At 33.3% G+C, this 14,019-nt stretch overlaps 1 protein-coding gene across 1 annotated transcript; it reads left to right on the forward strand.

Annotated features, from left to right (window-relative positions):
- The first annotated feature begins 6,329 nt into the window (after positions 1-6,329).
- LOC149896309 (acyl-CoA Delta(11) desaturase-like) lies at positions 6,330-9,055 on the forward strand. Its single transcript, XM_090118287.1, has 4 exons — positions 6,330-6,553; positions 7,151-7,325; positions 7,802-7,963; positions 8,577-9,055. The coding sequence occupies exons 1-4, from the start codon at positions 6,331-6,333 to the stop codon at positions 9,031-9,033; spliced, it is 1,017 nt and encodes a 338-aa protein (XP_089974413.1). The 5' UTR covers position 6,330; the 3' UTR covers positions 9,034-9,055.
- Positions 9,056-14,019: the final 4,964 nt, after the last annotated feature.

A 14,019-nucleotide genomic window follows, 5' to 3' on the forward strand; every position in this document is an offset into this window, starting at 1 on the left:
ATGGAACTTACTTCTATATCTATAAAAATGAAACCCGTTTTCCTTGGTCACGGCATCACGCGTGAACAGGTGGACCGATTTCGATAATTTTTTTATTATTATATTCCTTGAAAGTACGAGGATGCAGGTTCTTATTGAGAGAAAACGTAAATATGTACCACGGGCGAAGCCGGGGCGGACCGCTAGTTTTTCATAATCTATACTAATATTATAAAGCTGAAGAGTTTGTTTGTTTGAACGCGCTAATCTCGGAAACTACTGGACGGTTTGAAAAATTCTTTCGGAGTTAGATAGCCCATTTATCGAGGAAGGCTATAGGTAATATCTATATCATCACGCTAAGACCAACAGGAGCGGAGCAATGCGGGTGAAACCGCGGGGAATGTCTAGTATTTGATAAGAGTTATTATAAGTAGGTATAGATATGAAAATATGACTAATTTCTAAAATTCTAGAAAAGTGCGCGCGGAAAAGATTTAAATTGTGAAAAGTCATGTCTACCTCATTTATAGAAACATGCATTAATAATATTATTATTCAACATAAAAACAGTTTTTATTATTCATTATAATATAATGGAGTACTAAATGTACCTTCAACTGTAGGGTAATTTTCCATGAATTATCTGAAGAAATGTGTAGTACCTAATTATTTACGAGAAATAACTAGTTAATTAATAAATACTTTGTCATAAAAAATAACCTTAACTAGATAATAATATTAAAAACTGGCAATTCTTATAATTAATCTATTATATAATATCATAAAAACTATGATGGCTTAAGAGGTGAGATGGATGCATAAGAGGTCCTGAGTTCGATTCCCGGTAAAGACTAAAAAAAAGACGTGTGGCACTCGGAGACTGCCGCGGTAAAGCTATTGCATAGCATAAAAAGTATCTTCGCTTTGCCGGTCGGAGTGTGGTTAGGTTATTTCGTTACGGAATTTTTACATTCGGTCGCCGCGCTCAAGGCCCGCGATAGAAGCTATGCAATAGCTTAAAAAATGTTGATTGGACACAGAAGGCTGATTACGTCCGTGTCCCAGGAAAAAAAAGTCATAAAATAACTACTTATTTGATCCTTGATATATATGTGTAAGACCAACTTACGGACAGATTTCATTCAAACTTTGTACATTTTTAGGGAACTAGCTTCCGCCCGCGACTTCGCACGCGTGGTGTTTTGATAAAAGGTAGTTTGTTTGTGCCAAATTTCATCAAAAACGGTTGAGAGGTTTAAACGGGAAAGCGTAACAGACAGACAGACTGACAGAGTTACTTTCGCATTTATAATAGTACCTAGGGATTGATAACAAAAAATATAACGTGAATTTATCTTTATACTATTAGGGCGTGTCTTTTTTACTCTTTTTAAACTTTATATAACTATTAAATTCTCTTTCTATGTATAAAAATCAGACACCCTTTAAGGGGGCGTCCATAAATTACGTAAGATGCTTTTTATTTATTTTTTTGTTACAATCAGAAAAAAATTGCGTGATATTTGTCGAGACCCCTCTCCCCAACGCGACGTAAGATTATAATAGATGAGATTTGACTAGACCCCCACAAAATATCTCACGCTATTTATGGATACTCCCTAATCCATTACAAATTAGAGCTGATTTTTCAATCCTCGGTTAAAACTTATTCGTCGAATAACGTATTAATCTACCATTTCAAAATGTATTCTTATTGCACGCAATTGACACACAGTTTACAGGTGACATTTTTATATCATCGTGTAAGAGCTAGCGCGCACGAGCAACTTTGTCTCCGCAACTATTTTGTCTCTCCCATCAATTGTATGGGGAGTTGCGTCGCTACGTGCGCGCACTTTCATACTAGCCCATGGGTGGAGAGACAAAATAGTTGCGGAGACAAAGTTGCTCGTGCGCGCTGGCTCTTAAGTTTTAACCAGGGATTGAAAATTCGGCCCTTAAGGAAATAAATTAGTCATTGTTTTATTACTTATTTCCCGACTTTGCGTTTGGAATTTTTATTGAAATTTGAAACCTCTCCATCTAGAGATAAACATACAACCACTAAACCAATAATATAAAAAACTGGCTGCTCCGCGCGGTTTCACCCCCGTGGCTCCTCTCCTGTTGGTCGTAGCGTGATGATATTATATAGCCTTCCTCGAGTTAACACCGAAAGAATTTTTCAAATCGGACCAGTAGTTCCCGAGATTACAATTTAGAACAAACAAACAAACTCTTCAGCTTTATAATCTTAATATATATAAATCTCGTGTCACAATGTTTGTCCTCAATGGACTCCTAAACCACTTAACCGATTATAATAAAATTCGCACACCATGTGCAGTTCGATCCAACTTGAGAGATAGGATAGTTTAAACATGTAGGTACCACGGGCGAAGCCGCGGCGGACCGCTAGTATTAGTATAGATCTGTGAACAATCTTTCTTTCATTACATTAGATAATCAATAATATCTTAAGTTTTTTAATTATTTATTGTCATATTAATGGCCTTTTGAATAACTGTTATTGTTAGCTAACGTACTTATTCTATGATAAATAGTTTCGAACTCAGTGAGGAACCACGTTTTACATAATTTGTGTATAAAAAATTAAAAAGTTTTTGTGAAAATTTATTTTTTTGAACTCGGATTTTTGTGCGGTAAGTTTTGCTTTTTCTGTGACTTTTAAGAATTCATTATAGATTTTATTCAAATTCAAATTGAGGTCTTTTGTGTATTAGTTTTATATTTAAGTTATCATTTGCGTTTATTATCAGAAGCGTAGCGTGCCTTGGCGGGGCCCCGTATAAAAATTTGTTTGGGGGCCCTTAGGAAGGGTAAAGATTTCTCACAAAAGAAAAAAAAATGCATTTAAAAATAAAAAAAAAATATTTATTCATCATAATTACTTATCTATCTGTCACTTATTCCAAAATTTTTACAAACAATTCAAATTAAAACACACAGGAGACCAGAAAATTGTTTTTTTTTACTTTTATCATTTCTGAAAAAAAAAAAATGTTGGGAATTTTATTTATTTATTTAACACTTTATTGCACAAACAAAATGAGGACAAAAATAACATTAAAATACAAAAGAAACCTGAAAGGCATAGTTTGTACAAGAGGCGGCCTTACTTTCTTCTTATGGTATGCAAAACTGTTCAGTGTACTTTGTAACTTATCAAGGATCGGTGACCATACAATAATTTCATGAATTTCACCTTGTTTTTAGTTTTTCTTACTATATTAATTACTAGCGGTCCGCCCCGGCTTCGCCCGTGGTACATATTTCGCAATAAAAGGCCTATGTCCTTTCTCGGGTATCAAAATATCTCTATACCAAATTTCATGCAAATTGGTTCAGTAGTTTAGGCGTGATTGAGTAACAGACAGACAGACAGAGTTACTTTCGCATTTATAATATTAGTATGGATTATAGTTACATTTCATGATAAAAATACTTTTCTATGTCTATAAAAAGTACGTAAGTAATTAGTACCTACGTATTAAGTAGTTTTACACGATTTTTCATCGTAAATTTTTGCTTTCATGCCCTTCAGATGCATTTACTGAACTAAGCAGGTAAATATGTATATATACTAGATTTCCGCCCGCGGCTTCGCTCGCGTTTGCAAAGGAAAACCCGCATAGTTCCCGTTCCCGTGGGATTTCCGGGATAAAAACTATCCTATGTGTTAATCCAAGTTACCCTCTATATGTGTGCTAAATTTCATTGTAATCGGTTCAGTAGTTTTTACGTGAAAGTAACAAACATCCATACATCCAAACATCCATACATCCATACATCCTTACAAACTTTCGCCTTTATAATATAATATATTAGATATATTAGAATATATTAGATATATTAGATATATTAGATATTAGATATTATGTATTTTAAAGACCGCCTCCTTGGTACAATGGTTGACGCGGGAGCGTAGACCGAGGGGTCCTGGGTTCGATTCCCGGTGGAGACTAATAAAAAAAAATGTCTCGGTCTGGCAGGACACAGAAGGCTGATCACCTACTTGTCCCTAAAGAAAAATCGATGAGTGAAACAGATGTATGGATAATGCATCTGCCCCTTACCCTACTAGGGGACACGGGGCTTCACTAATACATTTTAAATGTAATTTTATTTAACTGCGTTTTCAAAAAGGACGAAGGTTCTTAATGCACTTATTTGTTGGACTACACGAAATATTATTAGTTTTTATTTTATTTTATAATAATATAGTTATGGTATTTAATATTTTGTAATATGTACATCCATACTATCCATACTACTTAATATTATAAATGCGAAAGTAACTCTGTCTGTCTGTCTGTTAATCACGCCTTAACTACTGAACCAATTTGCATGATAGAGATATTTTGATACCCGAGAAAGGACATATAGGATAGGTTTTATCCCGGAAATCCCACGGGAACGGAAACTATGCGGGTTTTTCTTTGACTGCGCGGGCGATGCCGCGGGTGGAAAGCTAGTAGCCTAGTAATTAATATAGGTACTTATATATTTTTTTAATAAAAATGTTAGGATAGTCAATTGAATATTTTTTTAAAAGAATATTTGGGGTGTTATCTACAATGGATACTGAAGCCAAAAAAATACTTTTTCGAATTTTTATCTGTTTGTCTATTTGTATGTAGGTATGTCCGGGCTTATCTCAAAAAGTATACTGCATGGATTTACTTCAAATTTGGTACACAGATAGCTTGAGACCTGAAGAAGGGCATAGGATAGGTTTTATCCCGGAAATCCCACGAACGGGAACTATGCATTGAGGTATTATTACTACGTATAGAGTACTAGAGGTCCGACCCGGCTTCGCCCATGGTACATATTTCGCAATAAAAGATAGCCTATGTCCTTTCTCGGGTATCAAAATATCTCCATACCAAATTTCATACAAATTGGTTCAGTAGTTTAGGCGTGATTGAGTAACAGACAGACAGACAGAGTTACTTTCGCATTTATAATATTAGTATGGATAGAGAGGACACCAGGAACAAAATCTGTGCGACAATCGCGGCGCGGCGGTGCGGGGCGCGCGTGGGGCGGATAGTTAGTCATAGATACGTAGTATATTATTATTAGTCTGTGGTCATAGATATAAGCGATGTTTGAGACGCTTGGCTCTAACTCGTGTTACAAATAGTGTAGTAGCTAGTACGTAGTAAATAGTATCTCAATGGAAGTATGTGGGTTTTTCTTTGACTACGCGGGCCAAGCCGCTGGCGGAAAGCTTGCAATTAATATTTTTTTATAATAATTAATTACGAATATAATTATTTTGGTTTTTATAATGATATATGATAAAAAATGAAGGACACGTTATCCGAAAATAGATTACTTTTCATTGTTCATTATTTATTCTTAATCTACATATACTAATATTATAAAGCTGAAGAGTTTGTTTGTTTGTTTGAACGCGCTAATCTCAACTACTGGTCCGATTTGAAAAATTATTTTTGTTTTAGATACTCCATTCTTCGAGGAAGGCTATAGGCTATAGCTATATCATCACGTTTAAGCTTAGACCAACAGGAGCAGATCAATGCGGGTGAAACCGCGGAGCACAGCTAGTATTATAATAAAACAGTATTTTATAAGTAGGCTCTAATATTTGTTGCACACGTGTCAGGAATGAAACTTCTTTGGCAAGATACCTACCAAAATCGTCGCCTTACTCCATGACGTGACTGTATTGCCACGGCGAGACCTTGAAATTTTACTCTCAACGCGCCTAAAGAAGTTTCACTTCAAAAACCCATACTATTTGTTTATATAGATTTATTTATTTATTTATGTAGGTACTTACTTCTGTAAAAAAATTTACTTTCAAACAAACAAAAAAAACCTTCATTGAATAGAAAAGAAGTGATATAATTTTTCCATTACCGGGCTTAAGAACTCATAAATATTTTATTAATTATTATATTATTATTATAATTGCGTGTTACCGCAAAACACGTGTGCGAAAAAAGCATTAAAAAAGATCTTATAGCTTCAGTCAAACCATTTTATTATTTTGATACGGATGTGAATCACTACATAGTACAAAACATTCGCTTTCTCGGCCTATATTCCTATCTATTGAAAAGAAAGGTTTATATGTAGGTATAACTACATTTCCTGAGATTGGCGCGTTCAAATAAACAAACTCTTCAGCTTTACAATGTTAGTAAAGCCTAGATTTCCGCCCGCGGTTTCGCCCGCGTTTTTAAAGGAAAACCCGCATAGTTCCCGTCGATTTTTTTCAATTGTTTATAAATTTATATTGTTTGCATTTATTTAACAGTACACGTAGTTATAACTTCAATTTACAGCAACAAAATGGCGCCCGACGTGACAGAACAACCCGTAGATGACACCCAGGTGACTGAAAATGGCCACGTGTCAGAAGATTCACTAGAAAAGCTGGTGGCACCGCAGGCAGAGCCGAGGAAATATGATATAGTATATAAAAATCTCGTGACGTTTGGCTATGGACACTTTTGCATGTTCTACGCAATATATTTGGGTTTTACGAAAGCATTGTGGCCTACTATATTCTTTAGTGAGTGAATTTTATTTAGTAAACATAATATGGAGAAAAGTTATTATTTTTGTTCCTTTGTTAGTGAAGCTCGTTCACTGATTATTTTACTGACTTTATACTGTACCTTGCAAGTTGCAGACCGGAGTAACTGTGAAGATGTATTTGATATATTTTTACACGCTTTATATTAGCTTCACCTGTATGTTTGTAACCGACTTCTTTGGGCGCGATTTTGACCCACTTTAAACGGCCAGATTTCGTTCAAACTTTGTAGATTTATTGAGGACCGATTACAATACACTAATTTGATAAAATTTTCTATTTTTTAGTTCGGTTTTCTATAAAAAGCGTGTTTTTTAGTTTTTTTTAACTATTATTATTTTAAGTTTCTTCCTAATATATTCAGTCTATACACTACCTACAGTTAATGCTTAATGCATTTTTAGTTTATTGAATTTTTCTTATTGATAACTTCCAAATTTAACAATCTTACAAACCAAATCTACACGGGTTGAGCTCAGGCGACAGCTAGTAAAATAGAAAAATTACATTGAGCATTTATGGACGATTTAATTGACTATTATAACGGTAATTATTTATTTAAATTACTTATAGATTGGGTGATCTACATATTAGCAGCGGTTGGAGTGACAGCAGGAGCCCATCGCCTCTGGACCCACAGAGCATATAAAGCCAAGATGCCCTTACAAATCATACTTATGCTGATGAACACGCTGGCTTTTCAGAACACTGCGACGGACTGGGTCAGGGATCATAGGATGCACCATAGGTAGGACAAGATTTTTTGACCTCTGTTTTATTTTTGGCTTTGATGAGTCTTAAAATTATGTTTCAACTTAAGTCCCGGAGAAGCAGATCAAATAGGTACAACACAAATAAAAGAAGACAAATGAAAAAAAGGTTTATTAATAGAACAATAATTATTCACTTAAACAAAATAACATTCTATATATATAAAAGAAAGTCGTGTTAGTTACTCCACTTATAACTCAAGCACGGTTGAACCGATTTAGCTGAAAATTGGCAGGGAGGTAGTTTAGAGCCAGGAGAAGGACATAGGATACTAAATATGTACCACGGGCGAAGCCGACCACTAGTTATAATATAAGGTAGCATGACTGCATGAAGCCTAGCACAAAAGATCTTCAGTAATACTTTCCAAATCGTTGGTTTGACGTTATTTTTTGTATATCTGTTTCTGTATCACACATATGGTCAATATCGTGTTTATTATTTTCTCTTTAGATATACAGACACAGACGCGGATCCACACAACGCCGTGCGCGGTTTCTTCTACTCCCACGTGGGCTGGTTATTGGTCAGAAAACACAGGGAGGTGAAGGCGAGGGGCAAGTATATAGACATGAGCGATATACACGCGAACCCTGTGCTGCGGTTTCAGAAGAAGTGAGTATATTGTTGAATTTGATATTTTTGGTTTTGTGGCATTCAAATGCTTTATAAATATAAATTTATTAAGAATAGAAAAAATTCGATCACGAGGCGGGACTCGAATCCGCATCCTTTCACGCCATTCCGGGGCGGATGCCTGACCATAGATAAGTTCTACTAAAATTAATTAAATTTTGTTTTTCAAAAGTGGACAATTTGAACGGGAAATACAAGAATTTATAAGGGCATTATATCCTTTATCATAGATAAATGTTTCTATCCTAGAATTTCCTTAATTTTTTCATGTATAGTCGATAACGACTTCAGCGTGAAAGAAAATGTAGGCTCAACTATATTTCAACCTACTTAATACGTACTTTTTAACTATTCAAACTCAAACTCAAACTCAAACATTCATTTATTCAATTAGACTACTATTTAGTAGCACTTTCGTATCGTCATTACATGAGTATTTTTAACATTTACCACCGATTCGGAAAGCAGTATCTATGGAGAAGAATCGGCAAGAAACGCCATAGTTGCTCTTTTAAATTATGTCAATATTACATAATTATATTGTTATCTGTATCCTTTCACTTACTTTCTTTAATCGAATGTTCATTTCCAGATACGCGATCCCCTTGATCGGCACAATCACCTTCCTCCTGCCAACCCTGATACCCTGGTACTTCTGGAACGAAGATCTCTACACCGCCTGGTACATAGCCATGGGCCGTTACGTTCTGAACCTCCATGGGACTTTCCTCGTCAACAGCGCTGCCCATATGTGGGGAAACAAGCCATATGACAAATACATCAAACCCACACAAAATCTACCAGTTTCCTTCATCGCTTTTGGGGAAGGCTTTCACAATTACCATCATGTATATCCCTGGGACTATAGAACAGCTGAATTGGGTAATAATTACCTGAATATGACGACGCATTTTATAAACTTCTTTGCGTGGATTGGATGGGCGTATGATCTGAAGACAGTGCCTGATGAAGTTATTAGAAGCAGGGCGGCAAGAACTGGTGATGGAAGCGATCTTTGGGGACATAAAAATGAAAAGTTGAAGGATTAGGTGATGAATGATTGTCTTTTCAGTGCGTAGTATAGCGATATTCATGGTAAACATCAGTGATATTGTAATTAGAAATATAGATAAGTACATAGTAAAAAACGCTCCGGGAGTCCGTTTAAATGTGCATTATTAGACACTAGTTGTCTCTTTTTCGCTCACGATAGTCAATCATGCCATCTCACTTTGACGTCACGTGTGTGCGTGTGTGCCGTTTTTGAAGTTCGAATCGTGTTGGGAACCTATCCTTTTTGACGTTTAATATCATTGGATTGGTTTAACAAGTGATTCAACATTTTAAATAGTTATATAATAAAATCAAATAATAAAGGGGTATTCAGAAAGAAAGCTTGAAACTTATAAGCGCTTATCGGCGCTTGTCATGTTCATATATTTTCCTGCGCGGGTTACCAGCACTGACAGGAAAATATATGAACATGACAAGCGCCGATAAGCGCTTATAAGTTTCAAGCTTTCTTTCTGAATACGCCCTTAGGCCGGGAAATACTGACAAAAATAAAGATGACTTAGTATGGCATGACACTACCGCCTTCTTCTTTTTTATGGGCTATCGGATAATACTAAAGTTTTTGTGGTACAAATCGTTTGGCATTCATAATTTATCAGGCCGCCGGTACCAGCGCTCTGACCATTATTTTTCTTTTTATCATTACGTACTAAGGCCTGAAGAACCGCCATACTGGTACAAATGATCCAATAATTTCTGTCAATATCTCCCGGTCTATGTCCTTTCATTTAGCAAATAGACTATCTATACTAATATTATAAATGCGAAAGTAACTCTGTCTGTCTGTCTGTTACTCAATCACGCCTAAACTACTGAACCAATTTGCATGAAATTTTGTATGGAGATATTTTGATACCCGAGAAAGGACATAGGCTACCTTTTATTTCGAAATATATACCACGGGCGAAGCCGGGGCGGACCACTAGTTGTATATATACCTATGTATTTATTTTCATTGTCGTCAAAACCATTTTAAATCGTGATATTATAATAATGTATATGATAAGAATACTATTATTATTTTACAGTGTAGTCACGGGCGGAAAGCTCTCATTTGATGAATAAATTGTTTTTAATACGTTGTAAAGTGTTTTATTTTTATTTGTTTGTAATGAAATAAAATATCAGCTTCTTTTTCCTGCTGATTTTATACTGAGAAAACCTTTTCTATTAAACTTAAACAAAATATGTAGTTATTTAGTTGTGTGTTGTAGTTCTTATAATCTATACTAACATTATAAAGCTGAAGAGTTTGTTTGTTTGTTTGTTTGTTTGAACGCAGTAATCTCGGGAACTACTGATCCGATTTGAAAAATTATTTCGGTGTTAGATAGCCCATTTATCGAGAAAGGTTATAGGCTATAGCTATAGCTATAGCTTTATATAAGGTATTTTTTATACTATAGCTTTCATCACGCTACGAGCAACAGGAGTGGAGCCACGGGGGTGAAACCGCGCGGAGCAGCTAGTCATTAATATCTGTATACCTGCCTAAAATGTTTAATTTACTTTCTATAATACAGAAAGTACTGGAATGATTTTAAAAATCACCTATTCCTGATCAACTCGAGCAAATCCGGGACATGCGGCTAGATTATGCTTATAGGCTGTTATTTGGTACACTTGGTTTATGAAACCATAGGTGCACCAAGTTTATCCTATTTTCCCCCCAATACTAGTGAAATCAATACTAACATTATAAAACCGAAGAGTTTGTTAGCTTGTTTGAACGCACGAATCTCAGGAACTACCTATTGGTACGATTTGAAAAATTCTTACGATGTTTGATAGCCCATTTATCGAGGAAGCCTATATAATATATATCATATCATCACGCTAAGAACAATAGGACCTGCGCAATGCGGGTAAAACCGCGGGGCACAGCTAGTAATTAAATACTAAATGTTTTTGGTAGGTAAATAAAACACAATATAACATGAAGAACTTTACTATTTTAACGTGGACGTGTTCAATCGACACAGCGAATCCCTATTTACAATAAATTACACTTTATAATTATTAATAAATAAATAAAAATTCTTAACGTCGCCATTAAAATTTCAAAACATCTCTGAGATTTCCTGTCATTATTATTAATAAATAATTAATAATTAGCGGGACAATTTAAAGATATTTAATTCGGCTGTCGATAAATTTGCAAAGACTTATTCAAACTACAGTGGTATCCGCTACCGCCGTGGGCGGTATGCCGATGGGCTGTTCGCTACCGTACTCGGATCGGTACGCGATTACAGTCTCTATAATATACTGCGTAAGAGATTAAATCGCGTGCCATCGGGATACCGCTACCCACGGCGGTAGCGGATACTGCTCTAATCTGAATAGGCCTTTATTCAGTTAATATTATATTACAACAATACAGCAATAGAATTAATCTTATAATAATTATGTCAAAACATGGAACATTATTAGCTCATCGAATTTAATAATTATATGCTAGATTCTGTTGACAATATTAAAAATGGCGTAAAATAATTAGTTTCAAAAATTTATAAATAATTATATTAAATAATTATAGTCTGTGAAATTAATTAACAAGAATAATAATATTATAGCTATAAAACCTTTACTCTGTCATATATTGTCTATGCCAAACACCAATAGCCCAAAATTATTTAAATATAAGTACAAAAGAAATTTGAAAAAATTATGTACCTATTAAACATTTGAAACTAAAGGTTAATGACCGCATTAGCGCTTGGAATAGACAATTTTACTCTTTTTTCAAACACACCATTTTTAATATGAAAGTTTTGAACTAAAAGTTATACTACAGCTTGTATACGTAGTATATTATTATTAGTCTGTGCTACAGCTATGAAATATCTATTTATATCTAAAACTAATCCGACTTTAGGAAAAACAACTGCGTTTGCTAGCTATTGTTATACACATCTTGTAAAATCAATTTTTACATTATTCTCATTCTATTCTGGTGAAAATTGACATGAGAAAGCGGGATAGAATGATTTCTATTCTTTTTATTAATACCTCAAACAAAAACTATATTTTTCGCAATTTTCTATAGCACTAACTAATTCAATACATGATAAAATCTAAGAACAGCTTGCTATTAATTATTGAATTAGATTTTTCATCTATTTCTGAACGACGTTTTGGTTTTTAGAATTCCATCTCTATTCGAGATCTATTAATATCTGTCAACATTTCCCGCCAAAACTTTTTTTTTATTTCGACGAAATACTTAGCTTTGGACATTACAAAAGTAGTAATAAATGGCAATTTTATTTTACTTTTATTCCGTAATATTCATCGGCACATCATATTAAGTAGAATTCGAATTTCATAAGATAGGTAATACTATAATTTTATAATAATGTATATTATATCTAATATATAAGATAATTATTTTTATACAATACTTAAAAAAACGAATTATTGCGAATTTTTAATTTTCTGTCAATATAACATGTTAAAATTAATAAACAGCATGAAAATATCATTGAGGTATTTTTACTACGTATAGAGAGGACACCACGAACAAAATCTGTGCGACAATCGCGCGCGGCGCGGGCCGCGCATGGGGCGGCTAGTTAGGCATAGATATAAGCGATGTTTGAGACGCTTGGCTCTAACTCGTGTTACAAATAGTGTAGTAGCGATGCCCTCTCTAGTACGTAGTACATAGTAACCCAATATTTTTAATATATTTAACTATGTAACACTTTTAAATTATAATTAACGGACAGAATTACTAAATCTATCGTCTAAAAACTTAATTATATACAAGGCTTAATAAAATAATTTAAATAATATAACTTATGATAACTTAAAGTATGATATGAATTTAATTGCATGCGTTAAAAGATTGCTTATAATATGATAATATAATAATTATTAAACAATACAAATATTTATTTTGAAATAGATAAAATATACAAACAGATAATCAAGAATTAATATATAAATATTAAAAACTATTAAACGGATTTATATTATTATTTATTCGTTAAAAGTTTTTAATTATTATGTAAATATAATATTAGCGTAAAATCAAACACAATACGGTAAAATGTAAGTAAGTAGAGATAAACTACGATAACATGGCGCGCCCCTCCAAAATTCAAAACGTTTGAAAGTATTTGTGAAATTCATAATAAATAATATAATAATATACTTAATATAATAATAAAAATTAATAATTTTTTTCACTAAAATATTTTTTTCACCACACCTATTGAAACAGTAATTTGGAGGGGCGCGCCATGTTATCGTAGTTTATCTCTACTAATATTTTAAAATATTTCTACAATTCTATACTGAATAAACGTATTACAGAATTTTTTATAAACTATACAAATATAATAACAAGAATATAAATAAATATTAAATTTAATTAGGAACATAATTTTTATTAATTTATTAACAATATTTTTACTTTATCCAGCTATGAACGTTAAAAAAACTAGAATAGCATTAGTTTTGATATTTTTTAATGCAAAACATTTTTTATATAGTTTTCAAAATGATGATAATTAATCCAATAAAGTAGGTACATACCATTTTTACCTTTTTACCCAAAGTTTTTTTTTTGGATTTTGACACTTGGCACAGATAACTAAATAGCATACTTAATTTGAAGAAAATAACAAGTATCAAAATAATTTTACGTTTACGAAGCCATTAGATTTTCATATTATTCTTTTAATAATGTTTTCATATGTTTTTTGTGAAAACAAATCTTCATTGATTATTTCTATTTTATTTGAAACTTTTTCAGTAGTAATAAATAATAATATTTATTTACAAATATATAAATAAATATTTTGTGACGTCACTATTGAGGTAGGTCAGTGCTGTAAGAAATCGATGAAAAAAAAAATTTAAAATAGTTTTTTTTTATTCCGACGAAATAAATTATCTGCAAAGAAATAGAGTTGTTTCTAGAAATATTTTTATTTTTTTATTAGTCTAATACT

The sequence above is a fragment of the Colias eurytheme genome, chromosome 29, assembly GCF_061535395.1.
Source record: "Colias eurytheme isolate Ceu_HAF_F1 chromosome 29, ilColEury1 Martin Lab GWU primary, whole genome shotgun sequence".
In the NCBI taxonomy this organism is placed as follows: Eukaryota; Metazoa; Arthropoda; class Insecta; order Lepidoptera; family Pieridae; genus Colias; species Colias eurytheme.

Excerpts from the sequence above, each read along its gene's own strand:
- LOC149896309 (XM_090118287.1), top strand. The coding sequence starts at position 6,331 with ATGGCGCCCGACGTGACAGAACAACCCGTAGATGACACCCAGGTGACT. Across the intron at positions 7,326-7,801 it reads GATCATAGGATGCACCATAG|ATATACAGACACAGACGCGG; the intron begins GTAGGACAAGAT and ends TTTTCTCTTTAG. Across the intron at positions 7,964-8,576 it reads GTGCTGCGGTTTCAGAAGAA|ATACGCGATCCCCTTGATCG; the intron begins GTGAGTATATTG and ends GTTCATTTCCAG.